General features: G+C 46.2%; 1 protein-coding gene across 1 annotated transcript in view; it reads right to left on the minus strand.

The window, feature by feature from the left end:
* CHAF1A (chromatin assembly factor 1 subunit A) overlaps positions 1-23663 on the minus strand; it is a 616874-nt gene that overhangs the window by 307084 nt on the left and 286127 nt on the right. The window contains exons 9-10 of the mRNA XM_069649371.1: positions 5893-6130; positions 5434-5514 (exon numbers count right to left, since the gene is read on the minus strand). Coding sequence (XP_069505472.1) covers positions 5434-5514; positions 5893-6130 — 319 coding nt within the window. The remainder of the gene's footprint in view (positions 1-5433; positions 5515-5892; positions 6131-23663) is intronic.

Below are 23663 nucleotides of genomic sequence, written 5' to 3' on the forward strand. Positions count from 1 at the left end.
CCAGCAGGATATCTTCTAAAGAGCTTTCTTCGCAAACTCTTTGCAATACTCGCACACGTGAGAAGATTACGAATATCAGGAGAGACATTTCTATGTAGACTGGTAAAACCTGTGCCTTCTGCCTTATTTCCACTTGCTGGTTCCCCAAGCAACTCGACATTTGCCCCAGTCACCAATGATCAGATCCACAAAACCACCCACCAGTTCAAATCCTGTTCACCATTAGACCCTATTCCTCTGGACGTTAAGAATCAGTGGCAGGATTTCTCCTTCGAGAACAGCCTTTAATTCTTCCTTTTACCTTGGGGGAAAAAAAAAACAACCTATTTTGAAGCATGTTCTAGTTACACCTTTGTTAAAATGAACAAACTCTTGATTCTTCGTTCCCAGATAACTTATGTCCCATTTCCTACCTTAATTTCCCGAAGAGGGTAATGGAGGTTGTTAGAACACAGCTTCATACTTATTTCAAAGAAGCAGTAATTTTACATCCCCATCAATCTGGCTGATCAGGTACAAAACAATTGTTGCCAATTTTACACATATGCCGACGTCACACAACTCATTCTTAGAGTTTATCCCAACACCAAGAAAGCAGAAAACCCACCTGTGAGGATGTTTGGCAGACATCAGTGCCCGAATGAGTCAAAACTGGCTCAAGCTCAATGGAAATAAAACCAAGATACTAGCGGTTGGTCCCCCTTCTGCCAGGTCCCTATGGACCAACGAATTCTGGTAAAAAACCTTGGGGTTAAGAGCTCTGCCACCCTTTCTCCTGACCTATAGATTAGTGGCAGGTGTAGCTCTGGGTTCATTAAGCTAAGAACCCTGAAACAACTGATGCTACTAATCCCTACCAACTTGAAGGACCAGCGGTTGCCCGTGCAGTCACGGATATCTTTGATTATTACAATGCCACACTGCTGGACCAGCCCAAATACTAACTTCAGAGGTTTCTGATCATACAAAATGCAGCGCCCCGGCTGGTGGTTGGCTTTCAAAGATGTTCCCATGCCTCCCCTAGTCAGACATAGCTCCATTGGCTTCAATGTGGAAGAAAAGATGACAAAAGCGGTTCCTGGAAAACAATAACAAAAGGAGGCAAACGCCACAGAAGGCATAAAAGCTACAATAACTTATACAGCAGGTGAAAAAGACCATTTGAAATTAACCTAATGTGGTTGTAGCCAAGGACAAAATCCTGCGCAAAAATTGGGAGAATGGAAACATTTTTTTGACCTTATTTTTGTTAAAATAGTGGAAGGGTCAGTTAGGATTACTTTTAGGCCTTCCTGACTATTAGGGAGAATTCTCAGAAATGTGCCAATTCCCTCCACCGTAGAGACCCCCAGCAACTTTGCTTGATTTTGAGGAGTGGATTGTTTTAACCTGGAGAGAGCAAGACCCTTTTTCCACACTCATGTATTTTAAATGTGATTTATTTTGTACATTGTTTCTTTTGGTTGTGGAGTCTGACAAACTCTATAGGCATCATCTTTTACATTGCGTCACACAGCAGTGCAGTGGCACAGGGAAGTCTTTCAAATTTGGATAAACTACTGTTTCCAAGAGCAGTAAAGTGAAATTGACTACTAACATTTGTAACTTTCTAGACCCAGCACACACCATCGTATAATAGGGATGCTGGAGGGGTTACTTAGTATCCCCTTTGTCTAGCTTCTCATCTAACAATTATACGTTACCATTTCCTCAGTGAATGACTGGTGGCAGTGGTTTACTTTTAACCACCGTGGTGTGCATTTACCGCAGGCTGCGTTCGCAGTTGCAGTAAAGCACCCAAAGGTGCAATTTGTCAAAATGGTCCGGTCTTTTTTTGCCATTTCTTTGTGAAAAGGTCCTTCGAGATTTACTCTGCGCCTCAAACCAGGTTTGGTCCCTCAGTTCGCTTTGGCGGAATTCACGAGTGAAGCCCGCATCTGGCTCCAGGGTGCCCTAAACTCCCTGTGCTTATAGTCTCCTAGGAGCCCCAAATGCACTCTGTAGCGATTGGCCGGCTGACTGTCCGAAAAGGACAGCCACCCTGCTGGGTGACCGACAGCTAGGCTGGAATGAATGGGAGAGACCTGAATAAAAGGCAAAGCTTTTTGCTTGGAAGGCAGAGTCGACCACTGGACGAAGGAACGGAAGAAGAACTTGAAGAGGACGCCTGCTACAACTCTTGGACCGTTTTGCCCGGTGAAGTCCTGCTGCTGTGCTGAAACTACAAATTCATATCGACAGAAGCCCCTGCAAGGACGACTTCTCCCTTTAAGTTGGTAGGACCAATCCACTCCAAAGTAAGCCACTTGGAAATTCTCTCAGATCTGGTTGTATTTCCACAGAGTTGGTGCTGGAAGCCGAATAGCTAGGGAGAGGAACACCAGTTTGTGTGCATTGCTTTCAAGTTGGCCAAGAGCTCCAGGAAGATCCTCCGGAGTCCCAAGAAGCAGGCCTGACTGAGGCCGAGCTCCCTCGACAGAGTGCAGGACCCCAGAAGAAAGGAAGCTCCCTCGACAGAGTGCAGGACCCCAGAAGAAAGGAATGTCCATCTCGACAGCCAGAAACTGCAGTGTTGCCATTTGCGGTAGTCGCGAGGAGCTGAAACAATGAAGTGCCACTTGTTTGAAAGATTGCCGGTTACGAGTGGTGAAAGTCCCATTGCAGTGCAGGAGTCCCCAGAAGTCCCCCCCTCTTGTGCCCACGACTGAGGCCCAGGAACAATGAGGTCTGCACAGGAACAAGAGTCAACTGCTGCACTTTTTCTTCAATACAAAGGTACTGTAAAGTCAGAGAACTTGCCTCTTGTTGTAGAGTTGCTTGCATCTTCTACTCCTCACAAGCCTAAACAGCTTGTGGCCCTACATTGATTCTTCTTTTCTTCAAAAACGTATAAAAAAAAAAAACATTGTGCCAAGACTTTTCTACTTACCTACCAGAAGTGGTTCAGCCCATATACGACTTTTGCCCATTGCCTATGGAAAGACACTGCTTAGGGGATCCAAAAGTATTTGTCCGCTTAAGAATATTTGTGATAACCTTTTCCTTTGACCAAGTTCTAAGAGTATTCTAAATGCAAACAGTAAGATATTAATGTCCCCAGTAACCTAGCTATTGAAGTCACCTGAGGGTGTAGGTTGCGACTGTGGGCCATCCCAAAAGGGTCTTTACTGAGTTAGAAACAAAGTGTGTAGTTTTTAAGTGTATGTGTGTTGCTTTTATATTGCCCCCTTCTGAAGAATGCTTATTCTAACTGACAAATTAATAATTGTTTATTCAAGAAACCTTGTGTGTAAGTGTTTGACTACTAGTCACTGTGAATCTCTAAATCCCTACAGCTCATATTGACCCATCTTGAGATAAGCCTTGCTGCCCAACACGCTACCAACCTGTGTAGTACAGACTTATGCCAAAAGGTGGCTTCCTATTGCCAGGAGGTCAGGGTTGTTGTAGTGCACCCAAAGGGTACTGCATACGGTCTTGCCTAACTGACAATGGACAAGCACGTTAATTATATAGGCAGGGAACGCCCACCTACCAATAGTAACAGTTGGGCCTTTTCTGATCATTTAATAAACAGACTAGAAATGTGAACACTGTCCGTGTCATAACACTCGACAGTTCTCAGCAGCAATCTCAATCTTCATGAAAAAAGCCCCACATCTTATTCTTGCCGGAGTTTCTAATCAAGACATTTTTTTTAAATGTAAATCACTATTTGGGGTGCCTGGTGGACGCCCAATAAGCTTTATTTAAACTATAAGTCTGTATAACAGCTGGTTTAGTGTAGACTACCACAGACCCTGCTTCCGTATAATAGCGCTGTCCCAACCTTAATTTTATAAAGATTTAGGCACTTGCTTAGGATATGTCAGCCAAATTTGATAGAATCGTGTAAGGCCTTCCATCCCTATCAGAGCTTTCTGTGCCATCATGTCTATATGACTTAACCATTTCAAATGTTTCACAAACAGTAATCCTAAATAGCAATAGGCAACTACCTAGATGGTCACACCATTTAGACTGCACAAATTGTTTCTGCCCTTCCCAAAAACCATAATTTGTTTTATGTTCAGTTTTAGATTAGGAGTTCTAAAATTATTAAATCAAGTAGGGCTGAAGCATACACGAGATCTGAAGGAACTATTTCCCAGTCCTGGGGTGGAATTCTTTATAATCACCGGCTATTGGAATAAAATCTGCTAAGAGTAGCAGAACAAATAGGTGCTGGAAAGCAGCCTTGATTGACACCCTTGTTTGTAATAAAATTGGTTGATAACCTCCCAGCTTCAGAGCACTTGAGGAAAGCACGAGTATTCATTTAGCACCTTTTTATTAGTTCCAATAAACACAAAGGAACCTTTTGAGGCTCCCATTTTCTTCCACAGTCTCCATACAGACTGAATCTAAAGCTTTTTGATCATGAAAGGCTACATCCAACATAGGCCCTCTAATAGTGCAATATTTCTCCATTGTGTTTCAAATAAAACCATGGCCTATGTGAGAACAGAGCTGTTGTGCCCTGCTTTGTTAGACACTATTGCCCAGACTTTGTATTATAAGACACTGTCCCTCGATTTGAAATGAGGCCAAGTCCCATAGTATTAAAATGTGTGTACAGAATGCCTTTAAAAAGGTTTCAAAATAACCAAAGGCAGATTGAAATTAACCTATGTAAATCCTACCCCTGATCGAAACAAAAAGGACCAAAGAATGGTCTTAGACTCTTCCCCAAAAGGTTAGAATGAAAACTGGCCCCATGCCATCTAGTGCCTTTCTGGGAGACAGCAGATTTAACATGAGTCATTCTTAGTGATTACAATAGTTCCAGCCATGGTTTAATAAACTAATGGCATGCTTTATAGAGTCCTGAACCCACACGACTAACCAAAAATACACCCCATTCCACACCAGCCCTCTCAATACAGAATGAAACTGGCTTTCTAGGTCCAAGGGCCAGTATCCACTCTTTTTGCTGGATCCTTGGTGTTTGCGGTCTGGTACAGTAGATGGAGTGCAGCACTAACCTTGCTCTGAACCCGCTTCTCTGGGCTGGACCCCCCCAAATGTCAGCCCCAGACCTCTGCCTTCGAGCAGAGCCTTAATTAGGATGGCCTTGTAAAGCTCCTTCTACCTCTCCCAGACCAAAGTCCTCAGGCACCCTCCAAAAAGTCCCCCAAAGTGAAATGGGAGGGACATTTGCAGTTCTGAAACTGTAAGACCTTCCCCATTGTTGGACAGCCTCACAGTATTAGGAGGGCTAGACCCAGACAGTGAGTGCTAAGGATCCCATACAGATCCAGAACTCATGAGGCAAATCAAGAACAGACTAGCCAGCCTACTCCTATCCATTCCCCAGTTAAAATAAATAAAAATAGGAAGAAAAACTACGGCCCTTTGTAGAAATCGATGCTCACCTCGTGCATCACAACTTACCCCTTCACTGTGAGAGAGCGACTCCCCGGGTTCCTCCTCTTCCCACTCCTCATCGCTGTCTAGCTCGTAATCCAGAATCTTCTGCAAAAACAAACAGCAATGCTCAATTCAACTGCCTCTTTAACAGATTGGCGTGGAATGCTTTAACATAATTCAGCACATCCATTTCTTCAGTAAAAAAAAAGTCAGTAAACGTGAATTTTTCCTAAAAAACAAATCGTTGAAGCATGCTCAATGGCAATGTGTGCCCTTAACTCAAAACGTGCTGAAACAGTTCTACTTTTTAGAAGTTAAGTTCTTGTAACAGAAGAGGCAAAGAAATGCTACTATGCCCCCAAATGTAGTGGAGATGTAATGCAATCTATGCACGTTTTCAGTGACCCAATAGAATTCAGCCAAATCAAACAAAGTCATGAAAAACAGCCACAGCACAATGCCTTTGGTGGAAAAATAATTTACCTCATCTTTGAGCCAAGGCTTTCTGGGATGGATTACACCACTCTCCTTATTCCATGTGCCCCAGTACGCAGGACGGTGATTCTCAGAAAACTGCAGGAGCTTCATTCTGCCAAACCCTTTCCTCTCTGGGATGTTCTCCATTGTTTCAATGTCCTCCACAAGCAATTCTTCATTAAGAGGATCATCTGGCATGTCCTGCACATCATCAGTTTCACCATTCCCTACGACAAAGACATCCCTGCGAAGTAACAAAGGTATTCAGTTAAGAGTTGGAAGGTGTATCACTTTAGAAATTAAATTGACACCAAAAAGCTTTTTCCTCCCTAGTAAAGGCTTTATCATCTCTATAATTTGAGCTAACCCATGTTGTTTTAGTAGTTTTATTTGGTTAGCTTCAGCATCTCCCATACACTTCCATGGGACACCCTTTTCTCATTGCTTTGTTTTGACTCCTGTACTGACTTTTTGGAGGCAGGTAAAGCCTTCTGCTTTACTTCATTCCTTGCTGAGTGCTCATTTTAATGGTGAGATTGATCAGCTCATAAGACTATCAGTGCTGAGAGACTATCTTTCTATGGATTTCAAAAGTGAAGTGGGAGAATGGGATAGTACCCTCCCCCCAGTCTCATCCAGACCATGGCCTAGAGTAACCACAGCCCAAGCACCCCCCACAAAAAGGGCGGGCTTCCCAGGGGTCATAATAACAGACACGTCACATGAAGCAGCTCCATTTTCCCCCTGCAGACATGCGCTGTGGCAGGCATTGAGGGTCCAGTACCCAGACACGTCAGACATAGGAGCAATAACGTCACGCAAGATGAGTGAGAATGAAGATCCTGTTGAATACATCCAGGAGAAGTGGCGCTTGGAAACACGGGAACCGTGGGATAAAACACTAGCAATTTTCTACCATATACTAATACAAGGGCTCCCGGAGCAAGTACAAAGGCACTGAAGAAAATAGTGGGGATGGAAGTTAAGGCCTGGCCAGAAATACAACTAGCCATAGTACACCACTGCAGGATGTGGCAGGAAAAGATGAAACAAAAAGGAGGAAGATAGGAAGGCATAGGAGGCAAAATTGGTACACAAGAAGCTATCAAAGTTTACCATGGAAGGAGCACTAATCACAACACCGCCCCCACGCAGGTCACGATTGCCCAAGACACAACAGCAGGTTGCACAATTACAGCAGCCAGCACAAACAGCAGATGCCCCCGCCCCCACCATACACGACATACTGGAGGAGGGTATATGCAGATGGGAAATGGATATTTTAGTAACTACAGGGGGAGGGGCGGTCAGATGAGTGGGAGGGGTTATGGGCCGCCTGCACAACAACAACAAGGGGGAGGGTTCCGGGGCTACAACCCAAATGGACAGATGGGATACCAAGACAAAACAGGGGGTTTCCCATGGCAGGCCCGAGAACCACCAGTATGTTGGATATGTGGAATGGTGGGACACATGACATGTCACGCACTTGCAGGATGAGACCCCCCCTCCCTCCCCCCGTCAAGTGGCCTTGGAGGAACAAGGGCAGCAAGGGCCTATGGGGGAACAGAAATTTCACCAACAGCAAGGAACACCAATGCCTACCACAACAACAAGCACCACTGCAACAACCCCAGCTACAAACACCAGCCTACATACAACCACAAATACAACAGGTACCGCAGGCACCACCACAGGTACAAACACAACCACAGCAACAGGCAATAGCCACACAACATCAAGTGCAAGCGGTACAGCAGCTCACACAAATACAGGACAATGCAGTATCAACAACTGATGCACTTATACAGCAGACACAGCTAGGGGAAGGTGATATTGGGTCACAACCCTTACACGGGAAGCGGTCAGTCACTATACCCACCTTAGTGACAGCCCACAAATCATTAACACCTAATCCTGCGGAGGAACCACGCATAGGGGTGGCAAAAGGTGACAAAAATGTCCTTCCTACTTGACACCGGGGCCAATAGGTCTTGCATAAGGGAGGGGAAGTTTAAACTGTCAGGTGAAGCTATGAACACTCGAGGATTTTCTGGGGTTAGGGGGTTGGTTCCCTTCACTGATAACATCTCCTTATCTGTAGGAGATCACGACATGTCTCTTCCACTTCTGCATTCAAAGCAGTCACCAGTAAACATACTTGGAAGAGATTATGAGCAGATTGAATATGACCATCTCCTTCACGGAGAAGGGCATAATTTGTTCTACACCAGGCTCACAGCACAAATATTGCAGGCCTATTGTGGCCAAACAGTGGCCTGGGCTGAGCCAGTAGATGGAGACATCTTCCAATACAGGACAGACCTGGCAATAGCATGGTTGCCTGGAATGGAGAGCAAAATTTGGAGGACAGCGGCTTACCTATTCAGACCAGAAACACCAGCAAGTGAAAAGGAGAGGAAAAAGATTTCAGTAAGCATCGAGAGCATTATGGCAAATGCAGACTACATCGCAGTACATGCCCAGGATGGGGAGGGCCTGGAGAGCAGTAATAGCACTGGCAGAGGGGTGCAGGCTTACACAGGTATCTGATGAGGAGCTCTACTCAGACGATAATGGAGAGGGAAAGATGTTTGGGATGAGCATTGAAAGTAAAGTACAAGCAGGTGGCACTAAAGATGGCAATGGCACTAGAGGCACCCGCCCCTACACCAGTGCCATTTTACAAGGGAGACATGGCAGCAGTACCAACATCTCTGTGGACCACTAGTCGGTATGACGTTGGCTGCATCAAAAGCATTGGAGGAGTAAAAATAAAACTGAAAAAAAAGGAGCAATGTTACCAAGAGTAAAGCAATACCCACTATCAAAAGAGGCAGATGAGGGCATATATGAAACAATAACAGCCCTAATAAACAATGGTATATTAGTACCATCAGAGTCATCATGCAATACTGCTGGGTACCCGGTGCGAAAAGCAAAAGGAGAGTCTTGGCGTTTTATCCTGAGACCTTTGAACTACATTGTAGAAGCAGAGTACCCCAGAGCAGCTAACCAAGCCACCATACTATGGAATACCAGCAGAGGCATCACGGTTCACCGGGATTGACCTCAAAAATGCATTCTTTTCAATACCTCTGCACACTGACTCACAAGACCCGACAAGCTTCACATACCGCAACACAAAATGGAAACACACAAGGCTGCCGGAAGGGTACTGTGAGTCACCATCCATCTTTAACAGTGATAGAAATGGATTTGGGCAACATTGAGATGGAGCACGGTGCTGCAATACATGGATGACATAATATGCAGCACCACAGAGGAGAGGTATAGGAAGGACTCCGTGAAGAGGCTCACAGTGTTAGCTGAGAAGGGGTACAAGGTAGACAAAGAAGTTAGAGTACTGCCAAGAACAGGTGCTCTACATTGGTTAGCTTATTTCACAACATGGAAGGAACATTGCACCACAAAGGGAACAAGCCATTACAAACACACCACAACCACAGAGAGAGAACTACAGCAGTTTCTGGGCCTATGCAACTACTGCAGGGCGTGGGTTTTTGACTACAGCTCATACATAGGACCCCTGCTCGAGGCCCTCAGAGAAGCACAGAAGGGGGATAAGAAGTTGGGATGGACAAGAGAAATAAAAGGCATTTGACGAATTAAAACACGCCATCAACAGCACTGGCCACTCCAAACTATGAACATCAATTTTTCATCTTCTCACATTGCAAATCAGCAGTAATGAAGGCAGTACTGACACAGAAACAAGCATAGGACACAAGCCTGTAGCATTTTACAGCGGACACTTGGACCCTGTAATGTTAGGTCACTTCCCTTGCGAACAGAGCCTGGCCGCCGCAGCTTTTGCTGTGGAAAAATCATCCATAACAATGGGGCGCCCCACCACACTGTTCGTGGAACATGCCCTCTTTGCAATACTGAACAAGCACAAATCAACATTGACCACAGAGGGTGCGTCAGGCTATGAGATAATTTTATCCAGACCAGAATTAACGATTGCAAGATGCAGTAATGTAAACCCAGCAAGGTTCATAGCAGAGGTAGTTGAAGATGGCAACTACGCTCACGATTGCACACAGGCCATTGAAATTTACTCCAATGCAAGAAAAGTTGAGGAAAATGGCCTAGAGGGGGGAGAGATAATGTACATTGATGGTCCTCTACAATTGACCAGAGTGATGGGGTAAGGCGGACAGGAGCAGCAGTGGTTCGTTTGACAGAAGATTGGATGTATGTACCAGTAAAAAGTGTTCAACTACCACAACATTACTCAGCCTAAGCAGCAGAACTAGTGGCCCTAATTTTAGGACTAAAAGAAAAATGACAAAAGGGTGACAATATACTGTGACAGCGCATACGTCACATCAACAGTACACTCAGGGCTAATAAAATGGCAACAAAGGGGTTCAGAAGAGCAGATGGTACCCCAATACAACATGCCCTCCTACTTGCTGAACTGATTGAAGTAATTGATGACCCTAAAGAAATAGCCCTGGTGAAGTGTCAGGCCCACACTAACGGGGGATGACCCTATCTCAAAAGGTAACGAAACAGCAGACGCACATGCCAAATACGGTGCGTACTTTGTCGAGATCTGGACCCTCCCAGAAAAACAAAAAGATAAGGGGAGGACAGGGGCAAGACAAATGCTAATGAAGGATGGGTACACATCCCTGAAACTCAAATTATGGATTTGAGGCAGCAGCACCCATGGCAGAAACAGATGCATTATGGCATCAGAATACAGGAAAGGTAGTGATGCCCTTAGCCCTATTGAAAACAGCCCTGGCTCAGCTACACCACCCCACACACAGGAAAGGAAGCGATTGCAGCACGGATAAAAGAGGCCTGTTCTGCCCCGAGCTAAATTCACACGTTGCAAACTTTATCAGCAATTGCCTAACCTATCAACAGTTTACGGCCGGTCACACGCTGCAAGTGATCAAAGCTACTATACCCCGGCCAGAGGACCCTTTCTGTACCTACACATTGATCAAACACAGAAACAGGATTGTGGTAGTATACCCATTTTCAAGGTGGATCGAGGCTGGACCCTGCTCTCATGCAGACGCAGTCAGCAAAGTTCCTGGTGAGGGAGGTGTTCCCGAGGTAGGGGGTTTGTGAGGTGCTGCAATCAGACAATGGCCCACACTTTGCCAATTAAATGTTCCAACACATAACTACACTCCTTGGCATCAAACACAAATTTTCATGTGCATACCACCCACAAGCTAATGGTGTTTGTGAACACCTGAACAGTCTCCTAAAAGAAGAAATTGCAAAGATTCAGCCGACAACTAAGAAAAGCTGGTTGTACTGCCTCCCCTTGGCCCTGTTTGTATTAAGGAATAGGCCAGGGTCAGTTCACCACCTCACACCCCACAAGGTGGTGACTGGATGTCAGATGCACCTTCCACTAACACCACCATCAAGGGCCATGACAGATTACCATTCCTCTGCAAATGTTTTTGGTGATGAAATGTACGAGTATGCGTCTTCCTTGATTACTAGTGTCGCCTTTATCTCTCAAGAGCTCGAGCGGACGTGGAGCGGGTCGAAAAACACCCAACAAGAAGAAACAGACGAGGAACAGGAACCACCATCACAGTGGACAGGAGGGGGACCACGTCCTCCTCCACAACTTTAATCGCCGGTGGAACAGCCCCCCCAATTTACCAGGCCCCACCAGGTGGAAACAGTAGCTCCTAGAGCAATAAAGTTGATATAAGCACGTCTGGAATCATCTGCACGACGTCAAGCCCTACAAAGATCAGACACCCTTGCGTGGACGAAAGGGCCAACGCAGCAGCAACGAAAGACAACGGCTACACATCCCCTGACCCCTCCCAAACTACAGACACCCCTAAGGACTCAAATGGACAATCGCCCATAGCCCACCCCATGGTCACGAGATCTCAGAACAAACAAAACACTGCCCTGGCCAGCCCCGCCCCTGCCACTACCCAAATAAAGGACATTGCCCAACAAACTGTCATATTGCACCACACTTGTAGACACATGCATGTTCTCTTTGTCTCGCACATGCAGGTACCGCGTACAACTGTTCATGTATAAAGAAAGGTGAAGTAACTTACGTTGCATTTTGCCCAAGAGTAAATGCTGCCCACAGACGACACCTGAAGCACTATCACACCAATTTGTATACGTTATAAAGACCAAAATATTTAAAGAAGCGAAAAATACGTGTGTATTACAACACGTTCATTATAGCCATAGAGCAATCATTCCCACATCTCCACGAACATTTACCAGCCCTAAGAGATAGGTCGCTGAGACCAGCGTGCGAACAGCTTTTCGTTTGGGCATTAAACGATTACTTGATAGGGAGAGCTTGAATAAAACAAAATGCTTATTTATAGAAATTTAGGCAGGCATCTATATCGCCAAGCATAATAAGCTGCAGGACCGCAGCAAAGGTAAGAGGAAAATGCCGGTAATATTGTAATAAAATGTATAGGCTTGTTTATCACTGGTCTACTTGCTGCCACTGTGGCAGGCACACTATGCTTCTCATGTCATGGCTGCACCCCCTACTAATTAAGCCCCCCCCCACCACCACAGCTGCAACAGGTACTGTGTCGGGTGGTGCAAGTAGTACAAGAGTAAACAGGGGAAGGATAAAACTTAACACATGTTAATAATGGGGTTGACATCTCAGATTCCGCACAAGTCTCAAACATTTGGTATCAACACATGTCCAAAATTGGTAAGGGGACAAGTAAGGACAGCTGCTACGTGTGCTCATTGATCCCATACGCCATGAGCGCCTCAAGAACATTGGTGGCTACTGAAGTACCAGCAACATCAGTAGAATGCCTGATATACCTGGCCCTGTTCCAAACGAAAGGACGATTCAAGGGAGAATGGCAATGATAAAGTGGAAGACAAGAGACATACCCGTATGAAAATATCAAGACACTTCACATGTACAATCACTACTGGCATCTAACAGAAGGGTTCCAATACGTGACGGATGGGCCAGACAAAGGAGAGACGAAGGAAGTAAAGTTGAATTACCTAGCATGTGAATGGCGCGCAAGTGAAGTTGCAGGAGTAATGGGGTGCTGGGAAAGACCACTACTCCTAATATATGGGAAAGTATACACAAAGGAAGGATGGACAGACGGGTTTTGCGGAGCGAGATGGTAACACTGATGAAACCAACTATGGCGAAAATGGACGAAGAAAACGACAAGTGTTTCAATGGATGGATAAAAACAGCTGGACTGGTGACATGGTTGGAGAAGGACGAAGACCCAGTAGCAATACTTCCACTAACTGCACCGACACTAAGTTAACACAACGGAGACGTCCATCTAGGAAGGAACAGCAACTGCAAAAGGATAGCGACGATAACTGAAGAGGGTGCCAGTACAGAGGTTTTAATGGACGACTATTAGGCCTGCGGAGATCAGGCATACCACAGCTTGCAGTCATCTTGGAATGGACTGTGCACAATGGTACACATAAATGTACCATCCCTAGTGCTACCACAGAAAGATGTCCATCTGGGGAACTTCCCTAAGATGGACGAAGGGAATAAAAGGAGGAAAAGATCAGATTGAAGAAGGTACAGAAAATAACGACAAACATTGTCAAGCGTGAAAAGACAAGGAGAACCACTGATGGGAAACTACCTGTGGGGTAGATCGGAAACAGCTCAGTGACATTCCACCAGGACACAGACTTTTGCAGAGCAGCAATGTTCTTCTCATCAATAATGCATCCAGGATTGCAGGCATATGCGAATGCAAAATGAATCCAGATAACAAGATGGGAGCTAATGATGACAAACTGAACCGTCAATGGATTTAATGCAATAAAAGAAGAATTGAGGGCAGTACGAATGGTAGCGCTGCAAAATAGATATGTGCTGGATCTCCTCACGGCGATGGAAGGAGGATTTTGTGCAAAAATTGGAAAATCATGTTGCACATTTATCCCTGCTAAAGACGCAGACAATGGCACCCTTACTGAGGCAGTATCACAATTTGCCAAGATGCACTCCAAGATGGAAGCAGCAGCTAAGGGAGTGAAAGATGGCAGCTGGTTTTCCTACTTGTGGTCGTGGATGCCATGGTTGTCGGATGGCCTTAAAATAATAGCTGGGTGCATAATACTGGCTATGGCTGCCCTTTTAGGAATGAGGTTATGGAGAGCAAGAACAGCACATAAAACATATTAAATGATCAGCATGCACGCCTTACTACCAGCCGCAGACAAGGAACGAGAAAGGTTGCGCAAGCAAATACTAGAAACACACTTAGACCCACCATCTGTGAAGGTAGAGAACCCAAGGAACCCGAAGAGCTATGTTGGAAAGTGGGTCTACTGCAAACCCGGTGGTGGCTGCGTTTATATTTATTGGTCATTTGAAGATGATGTCAACCACTATGGACAACTGGCTGGAATAACGAAAGTATGGAGAGTACGCCGAGATAAGAGCGCATAATTTTGGGGTCGACAAGTTGAACAGAGGGGGGGTGGGGGGGGGGGGGGACTGAAGTGGGAGAACGGCATTGTTAGAGTTGCTATGATGACATAACCAACAGACAACACACGTGCAACCATGCACACTGGTCACTCACACCAACCCACACGAACATACTCAGCGCTATGACGTAGCGGACTGACATACCCACGGACATGCATCGTTATTTTTCACATAGGCCTTCTACAGCACTGCAGAAACACAAGACACCTGAAGAGCTTGTGTATATGCTTGCTGATGCTTTCTCGCTACTTATCCCTATGAAGACGCCACCATGTATACCCAATGCCGCTTGTGACACTGTCGCCCGCGACCTCCATATTATGGGTTATGGGTTATGTACCACCACCCAGAAGCTAGGCCCAAGTAGGCCGCAAGCATGAGTCCCCAGGCAGGAGCCTTGCAAACGAAAATCCTCCCAAGACAAAAAGCAAAGCGCTGACCATGCAGACCAAGCTCAAACGAGAGCCCACAACCAAGGCCGAAATGTTACAACCCACATGCCGCGCTGCCGGCGCCAAGGTTACACCTGCCAATGCCAAGCCCCCCAGAGCTGAAATACAAATCTAATGCTCGTCTCTCCACACGTGACCAAGCCGAACTGACAAGGTGCCAAGCTCACGAGACAGAAAGTCGCCAGGGTCCCACGACTGGGACAGTCTGCAACAACGAAGTGACAAGTTGGAAACCTACAGCGATGGGAAAGGCATCAGCCACCAGCAAGACCTGTCCATTGTCCGCCACAAACATAGTTGCACATTGTTGCCAAACGCCAGGTACACCGCGAGCTGGGAACGGCGATGGTCCCAGGCTTGGGGGCTCGCAGGAGAACCAATCAGAACACAAGGGGCTCATCACTGATGCCATTACCCTTAGCCAATCACCAAGAGTCCCTGTGTAGCAACTGTTAGGGACAGCCCAAGTGTACCACCTGACCCGTCCTTATCCACTAAAATTTCCTTCCATAGGTAACTATACTAACCCTACCACTCGGGGAACCAACCCGAAGTGGCGTTAGGTTTTGTGACGATTTTCCCAGGTGACGCGAGTAGCGCATCATACTGAAGTAAAATGGGCCTGCGAGCCCCACTAACAACGAGATCCTCTCCGGATGCATACGGTCTGAGCGTATAGCTGCCGTTACTCTTAACAGCAGTTATTACCTTGCTCTTGAGTGTGTCTCATACTCTGACGTGAGAGGAGTTGGGGCCTCCCCAGCCTCGGAGGTCCGCTGACAGCTCTGCCGGCCCCCGGGAAAATCACCCCGACAGAAGTATGGTTAGAATACTGAGCATCTTTATAGATTATTCTTTTGTAACTTGTGTTACAAATACAATGTGAACAGGAAGGGTTGGTGCCGCAGATATTTCCCTACCAAGTTTTGAACTTTAATGGTGCACTTTTACAATTACTGCAAATGGTATTAAGAGTGGCTAGCACGCCCAAGATGGCTATGCCAAAATATGTTTGCCTGTCCTTGGACAATATTGTTCTTTGGCATTCTCCCCGCTTTCTCAGGGCTGGAATTGCCAGATATGAAATGCCCTTTAGGGAGGTAAGCTGCTGCTTTCGCGAGCTAAGTGGTGGTCTGTGTGTGGCCAGATGTGGGAGTTGGGACGGTCTGGTCCCAGTCCACATCCTGGTGCCCAAGTGTGCCAGACTGTCTGTTGCTGGGCAGATTGTGTGGCCAGTGGCTACCCATGATTAGATAGCCAGCTTGAATGGTACACAGCCTTACCACAGGTGGACCCGTGTCAGTTTTCAGTTGACATTCAGGATAAAACGATAACTCTTGGAGCCATACCCCAGATTGTTGGGGCCAAGACCTCTGAATATAAAGCACAGCTCTCCGACAACAGGGGGACGGTGCCAAGAACCAAGATTCAAGCACCACAATCAAACATAACTAAATCCCGCATCCGAAAGTGACCCCTGCACTTGTGACCCTCCCTTGGGCCCCCGCCAAAACACCAAGCTCAGAATTTAGCAGTTTGAAATTAGATCAGCATGAGCAATACACAGCTCCCGAGTGTCGGGCATCACCCAGTAGGAAGGAGCCAATGGAACCAGGCACAAGTGCAACGCGCACTGCAAACCTAACTTATATACACGCTCATACATACATTACCCCCCTCCCTTCTAGCTTTTCTGACTTAGGTTGGTGATAACCTGATCAAGGAGCATTCTGTAGGTCTATACTAGTGTAGGAGGATAGAGGGAGCTACTTAGCTGAAATGTACATCTTTTAAACAGCAAGACCGAACCACTGGCATTGTCCAATCATAATCAAAATTATACATTTTGAACTTGTGCCTTCAGGGCACAAGGCCCAAAACCATCTTATGGTTGAACTTGCTAATTGCTAAGGAATTGTTTTATGGTTGCTCTAAAGTGTTTCTACTGAATTTTATGCATCTAAGTAATTATCTGTTTTACATTGGTTATTAAATCAAATGCTTTCCAACTTCTCCCAAACGTGAATGTTAATATCAGTTTTATAGTACGTGTGCCCATATTTGCCTAGAGGTTTCATTGCTTAGGGGATATTAAAAGGACTGATCAATAAAATTATGGTTTTAACAGTCTAACGCGAATTATTGAAGCTCTGTGTGGGTCTCAATTTAGCCCTAGACCACTCTCGTAGCTCTGAGTCCAAGCCTTGGTGCTCTGCTACTTACCTTGATTGGCATTTCCTAGACTGCAGTGTCTTCACCACCGCCGCCCCCCCTGTTAGGGAGAAATCTCAAATGTGCTAATTGACCTCTACCTTAGAGACCTCCAGCACATTTGCTAGATTTTAGGACTTAATTTTTAACCTGGAGAGAGCAAGACCTTTTTCACTCATGTATTTTTCTGTGCTTTAGACTGTTTCATTTGGTTGTGGAGTCTGACAAACTCCATAGGCATCGTTTTACATTGTGGCATACAGCACCTTCAGTGCAGCAGCACAGGGAAGTCTTCCAGATTTCCGAAACTTTTAAATACGGTGGGCAGTCATAATTTCGGAAAAAAAATGTCGACTTTCGTTTTTTTAAATTATATATTTATTTTAGGGGTTCGGGAGTTAAAAAAAAAGGGAAAAATTAGAAAAAAAAATTAAGGGGTTGGGGGAACCCCCCCCATTTCAAAAAATAAATGCATTGAAAAAAAAGTCGACATTTTTTTTTTCAACATTTTTGTTGTCGAAATTATCACTATAAACCTTTAAATACCTTCCCACTTGGACAAACTACTATTTCCAAGAGCAGTGAAGTGAAATTGACTTTACTTACACTTGTAACTTTCTAGACCAAGCACACACTATCCTACAATAGGGTGCTGGAAGGGTTACTTAGTATCCCCTTTGACTAGGTCATCATGTAACATTTTTACAATACCTATGATTCGTCACAACTACCAGTCTAAATGTAGCAAAAAGGAACAGATTACATTGAATAAGAAAGTGTATGCAACTCCTCCTGCAGAGGAACTTGCACCAAGAGCTGTAAATCACCTTATTAGTTGGTCTCCTGGACGGAAGACAGTCCAAGATTTTGTTCGATGTTCAGAACTTGTACCTCAGCATTTACAACGGCCATGCATGGAGAGGGAAGACACCATGATTTGGGTGGAAAACTCGGCTCCTTGAATGGGAGACAATACCCCACCTTCAAGGGAAGACCGTCTGGAGGGCAGATTGTTATATACAGAAGGTTCTAGCATGTCCGCCTATGGCAATACAGGACAGTCCATATCATTGTGGTCCCGAACCTCTGCAACCTCCTGAGAACTTTCAAAATGACAAGAGCTGTTAGGAATGCAAACAAAGCACCCCTCCACCACAAACATGCCCCAGTGCACCGCTCGTGGTGGAAGGAGCGAGTTGGGGGGGAATATTCCTTGGACAAGAACCAATCATACTACCTGTAGTCATTGGCAGATTCCCCAAAGGATTAAATGTATTTATTGCGCATTTGTAAGGCGCTTATACAACATGTAAATTGCGTTTCAAAGCACACACTGGGCAACAGGGAGGGAACATAGGAGAAACATTAAATTTAACACCAAGATAGTGGGAGACCTAATAGGTCTTGTGAGCATTCAGAACGTGCCAGAGAGAAGGAGTAGGGGACTCATTCAAGCAAGTGCCCCAGCCATTCAAGGAGGCATTGGTCACAGCATTGTCTAGCCAGGGTTGCCAAAACTGCTCGCCACCATTCTCTCATTGGGCCTACCACAGAAGACAAACTTCACTCTGAAACACTAAAAATGTCAGTCATACCGAAAGCTGACTTGATCTCAGGAGCTACTGGCGAAACCATCCACAGACCGGTCTTTGCTACCAGGAAAATGCAGGAAGCCTTAAGACCCAGCAGTAAGATTAACTCTAAGGCTGGCATAGAATCTGCGTTCTGGAACTTCCCGACCAGCCAATTGATGCATTTAACAGTCTTTTCGGGGGAGTGGAGGGGGGGGGGGGGGAGGTGGGGGGGGGAATCTGAGTAACTGGATTGTTAGTGAAGGGGTCGCCTTCAACTTCATTAATTTGAGGGAGTAGCCCAGTCTGCACAGGAGATGGCAGGTATGGCTTGGATGGTTGGTTGGTTCAGAGCATTTCACCCAGAAAGGGGAAAAGTGTACTTGTTCCCTTCTGAGCGGAGTTGCCACTACAACATCTTGGGTAATACCCTCAGGGAGAGTTTAGACTTAAAATAAAGACCTAGAAACTGACAATGAGCAATGCCAATCACAAACCTCTGGTACCACATGGGCTTCAGATGGATAGGTACATGGAAAGAAAAAACTTGAAGGTCTAGTCATAGAAAAAAATCCTGAGACTCTAGAATCTGGAGGACCCTCGCAAAGGTGAGCGTACTGAACAGGTAATTCCTAAGGAATGTGTCAAAGAGTCCTGGATTTAGGATGGGGTGCAGGCCTCAGTCCTTCAGCACTGGAAGATAGTGGATCCCATCCCCTCCCCCACAGCAGGCACCAGCACGATTGCTGCTTTCTCATGCAGAGACAGGACTCCCTGCAGGAGGAGGGGCTCTGAAGTGAAGGACTGGAAAACAATTTGGCGGGCGTGTCAAGAAATTGAGGCAATAGCCCTGGGTCACCACTCGTCATACCCACCCATGCTAAGTAACTTAACAAAAACCAGCCTTTGGCGCGAAAGGCCAACCTTATTCCCAACGGCAAAGTGGGAGAACACTCCCTACAGAGGTTTTGCAGCTGCTACTGCCGAGGGGGATGGACGCAGTTCAGGACCGACCACTTTGCACCTCTTCTTGGTCTGTTGTACCATCTCTGCATCTCGTGCTGCACCAGTCTGACCTCTACCTCTTTGAAAAGTGTGTAAAATTACCTTCCCCACCCCCGCCCATCCCTTACAGGCCATGGCTGAGGACTACCTAGTAGGTTGCTGCATTTCAAGACCAAATGCTTTTGCAGTAGCATTTTAAAGCAAAGGGAATGAATCCCTAGAAACATTTCAGGTTTCATGGAGGTGGACTCCAAATGGTGTGTCTAGCAATTGACCAAGACATCCGGAGCATAACCAGACATTCTCAGCCAGGAAGGGCTCCTTGTGACAGATCTAGTACCCATTGAGCATGCCACACAATCTGAGGCATCCAGCCCAGTTTACAGTACCTCACATTATTTTCCATCTGGAATTGGGTCATTAAGCAGTGTCAAATCTAGCCCTCAGGCAACTGTGACACAGCCATGAATACTTTGCTGTGCCTGTGCACAAGTTGAAATGATCGCTTAAAGTGCCAAACTTCCAGCGGCAGAAAAGTCATGCTTTTTACTCTTCCCATTGGGAGGAAAGGAAGGAAATGTCAATTTAATTCCTGCCTTGCCACCAAACCTCCTGGTGAGGGGTGTTCAGATAGGAAATCAGGATCTGACAGTCTTTATCCACTGTTGTGGTAGAACATGGCCTCTTGCAGTTATAACCTGATCCTTCAAGGCTGCATTGAAAGGCCAACTTTCTGGGGCAGTGGGGGGGCCTTTCATCCAGTATGTCCGTAAACAATGAGAGTAGACCTCCATCATTGCCTTCAGAAATCATCATTAGGGTGGCTAAATATTGCAGTTTGAATAATCATGCATAAATGAGATCCGGCAAGGTCTTCAGGCTGACGGCATTTCAAATCTGCCGCCAAGTCAGATCAGGGAATCTTGAAAGATCAGTTCCTCTAGAAACTGCTGCCAGGACAGTAGCTTCACTCAATAGGGGCCCTGTCATCACTGAAAATTAAATACACCAACTGTAAAAACTGAAAAATTCTGGTGCATATCTTCAGGAGTCCTCCACTGGAACCACCCAAGTCGATGCTCTACATGGTGTCAGGGTCGAGAATTCAGATGGGACTAGAAGCGCCACTCTTCTCAAAGCATAAACTGAGATATGTCAAAGGAGGACACTTGACCTGAGCATGATGTGTTGCTTTATCTGGTGGGAATTCATTGTTTGAAAGAGGCCTTGCCCCTTTTCCTAGTGATAACACTGCTAAAGAATCAAGGCCCACCCCAACTGATCCTTGATCTACATTGGTTCTGTCATGACAGTGATTTTCTTTTTCCAACCATAGGGTTGACCGATATGGTGAGCACATAGTATGGGCTGATTTTATTTTTTACAGCTTTTAACAAAGTTACATACTAGTCTACCATTTCTTCTCACGAAATAGGTCCTCAAACAGCCACTGCTTGAACCCACCAAAGATACACAATTCTAAAAAGCCATTTCAGACCAGAACATTAGGACCAGATTAACTCCTTGCTTGGTACCCATTGAATATACACAAACGTCTTAACGCACGTTCCTTCCTATATGATACATTCTAATACCAACATGCTTAAACACTACATTGAAGGTGGTGGGCTCACCTTCACTTCCCTTCCCACCATTCCTTTGTTGCACAATCTTACATCCTGCAGTAGCACTGCATCGTCAAGTACCTCCCTGACCACCAAAGGATCATTTACTCTGCCCTTTGGGTACAAATTCTGGTTTCTTTATACAGAGTTACTCCCTCTGCCACCTGTGTCCCTTTTGAACTCTTCAGATCATACCTCAGTTTCATCCTCACCACTCTGCTCCTTAGATGCTCTTGGAGCTTCCCCTCATCCAACTCCACAAAGTATGCCCTCCCCGGCCAGGTGGGGATAGACATACACGGCTTCCGTCGCCTCAACAGTTCAAATGGCACCAACCATGTGGTAGTGTGTGGGGCCAATCTGTATGCACCCACATCATAGATTCTTCCAAACTCCTCCCTTGCTTCATGGACATTAATTCCCTGCATCAGGGACCTGTTAAATCGCTCAACCACACCATTCGTCTCTGGTGATAAGAGTGCTGTCTAAAGCGGTTTCACTCCTATGCCCACCAAGAACTCCTCCATAATCCTAGATGTGAGTTGCACCAGTTTGTAAGCGGTTTCATGGGGAAAAAAAACAACAATGACCCTTCTAAGCCTTGTGACATTCAGAACGTGCAAGTGAAGTAAAGAGAAGTGTGGGGGCGGGGTTGGAGTGACCAGTCAGGACGGACGGACCGGTGAGAAAGCAAGTGCAGGTAGAGGTCAGGTGGACCGAGCCAAGGGGAAGGAAGGTCCACTAGCTAAGTGCGAGGTAAGGGGTTGGAAGGGCTACAAGGGTGCAGGACCAACCAGGCTAGTGCGGGGAGAGCAAGCCCAGGAGGGAAAATGCCGGTGGTGGGCAAAGGCGGTGTCATGCAGGGGAGACCAAGTGCAGGGGTAGACTGAAAAAGGGGGGCCTGGTGCCCTTTAAGACTGAAGGAACCAGGCAGACAGTCAAGAGGCAGGAAGGACATTATCAGGGGAGAGGAAAGCAAGAAGAGAAAGGGAAGGTTGAGAGGCTTCTGGAACTTAAGGAGATCCGGCTCAAGTCAGAGGGCCAGGGAGGCTATTGCAGAGAGGCAACTGCGGAGGAGGGAGTTCCACCACCTTTCTCTTCTTGGAAAGAAGTCTAATCTGCAGAGTTAGTGCTAGACCAAAGGGCTCTAGCAGGGAGGCATTACGAAGAGAGTTGGATGTAGAGGGGTCCCTGGCCCCAGAAGGCCTTGTGGATGATGCAGAGGGTCTTGAACTTGAGGCTTGCAGCAAACAGGAGCCAGTGGAGAGATGCGGTCACAGGGCTTGAGGCAAAGGATAGGTCTCACAGTTGGAAAGTTGAAGGGGGCGAAGGGTGGAGTAAGGCAAATTGAGGAAGAGGCTGTTGCAGTAGTCCAACCTGCAGAGGTTGGACTACTGCAAGGTCTGGTCTGGGGAGAGAGAAGGAGCGAGAGGAGTCCAAGATGACACCAGGGTGTTATGCCTCACAGGAAGGGGATCATGGAGGGTGGCCATAACATATGCGGGACAGAGTGAGTAGGGGTCCCAACACAGAAGGATCTCAGTCTTACCGGCGTTAGCAGTACACCATGCCTGAATAGCAGGCAGTCAGTCAGAAATGTGATGCAGAGGGAAGCTTGAAGGAGAGCAGTCTGTCATCCGAAGTTAAGAGAATGTGGAGATCAAATGGGCTAAAGGAGCCAGGCAGATGTTGAAAAGGCGAGAGGATAGATCCTTCAGGGACAGCAGGTGGAGAGAAAACAGCCCAGTTGAACCTGGGAAGGTCCAAGAGGAATGAGGTCCACCAGTGCTGAGCCAGGTCAGTGATGCCAAGGGTATCAAAGAACCAATTTATCAGGGTGGACTGATTGCCAGTATCAAAAGGCGCAGGAAACCAACACAATAACATCCTCTGACCCCTCTCCTACAATGGTTCTTAAAATGTAGAGTCGCAAATTCCAGCGGCCTTCGAGACTGCACAATTTCTTCATCACCACACCAACTCTGGCCATCAATAGTCCCGCCCTCAACCTCCTTTTGGTCCGTCATCCCCAGATGACCTTCATGCACCAATTCCAGCAACCTCTTCCTCACTCCCAGTGGTGGAATCAGCCGACCCGCCTTTAACAGAAATTCACTTTCCATGCCAAGTTCATCCTTAACCTGGAGAAAAACTCCAGTCGGTCTTAGCTGGTCCACACTGCCCCATTATTCAGCAGCCAGTTCACCAACTGAAGCTCTCCATCTTCATGTTATGCCTCTTTCCAATCCTGCCACTAATCACATTCTCACACTTTAAAGATTTGGTCATCACCTCCTTTATCTCGATCATCCTCCACTGCAGGCTCAACACCTCTCCTATTCACTACCCAGGTTAAAAAAAATCTACCAAAACATTCACCAGGAACATGTTCCACAATAAGCTGGTG

Source organism: Ambystoma mexicanum, chromosome 1p (genome assembly GCF_040938575.1).
Source record: "Ambystoma mexicanum isolate Mex_15411 chromosome 1p, UKY_AmexF1_1, whole genome shotgun sequence".
In the NCBI taxonomy this organism is placed as follows: domain Eukaryota; kingdom Metazoa; phylum Chordata; class Amphibia; order Caudata; family Ambystomatidae; genus Ambystoma; species Ambystoma mexicanum.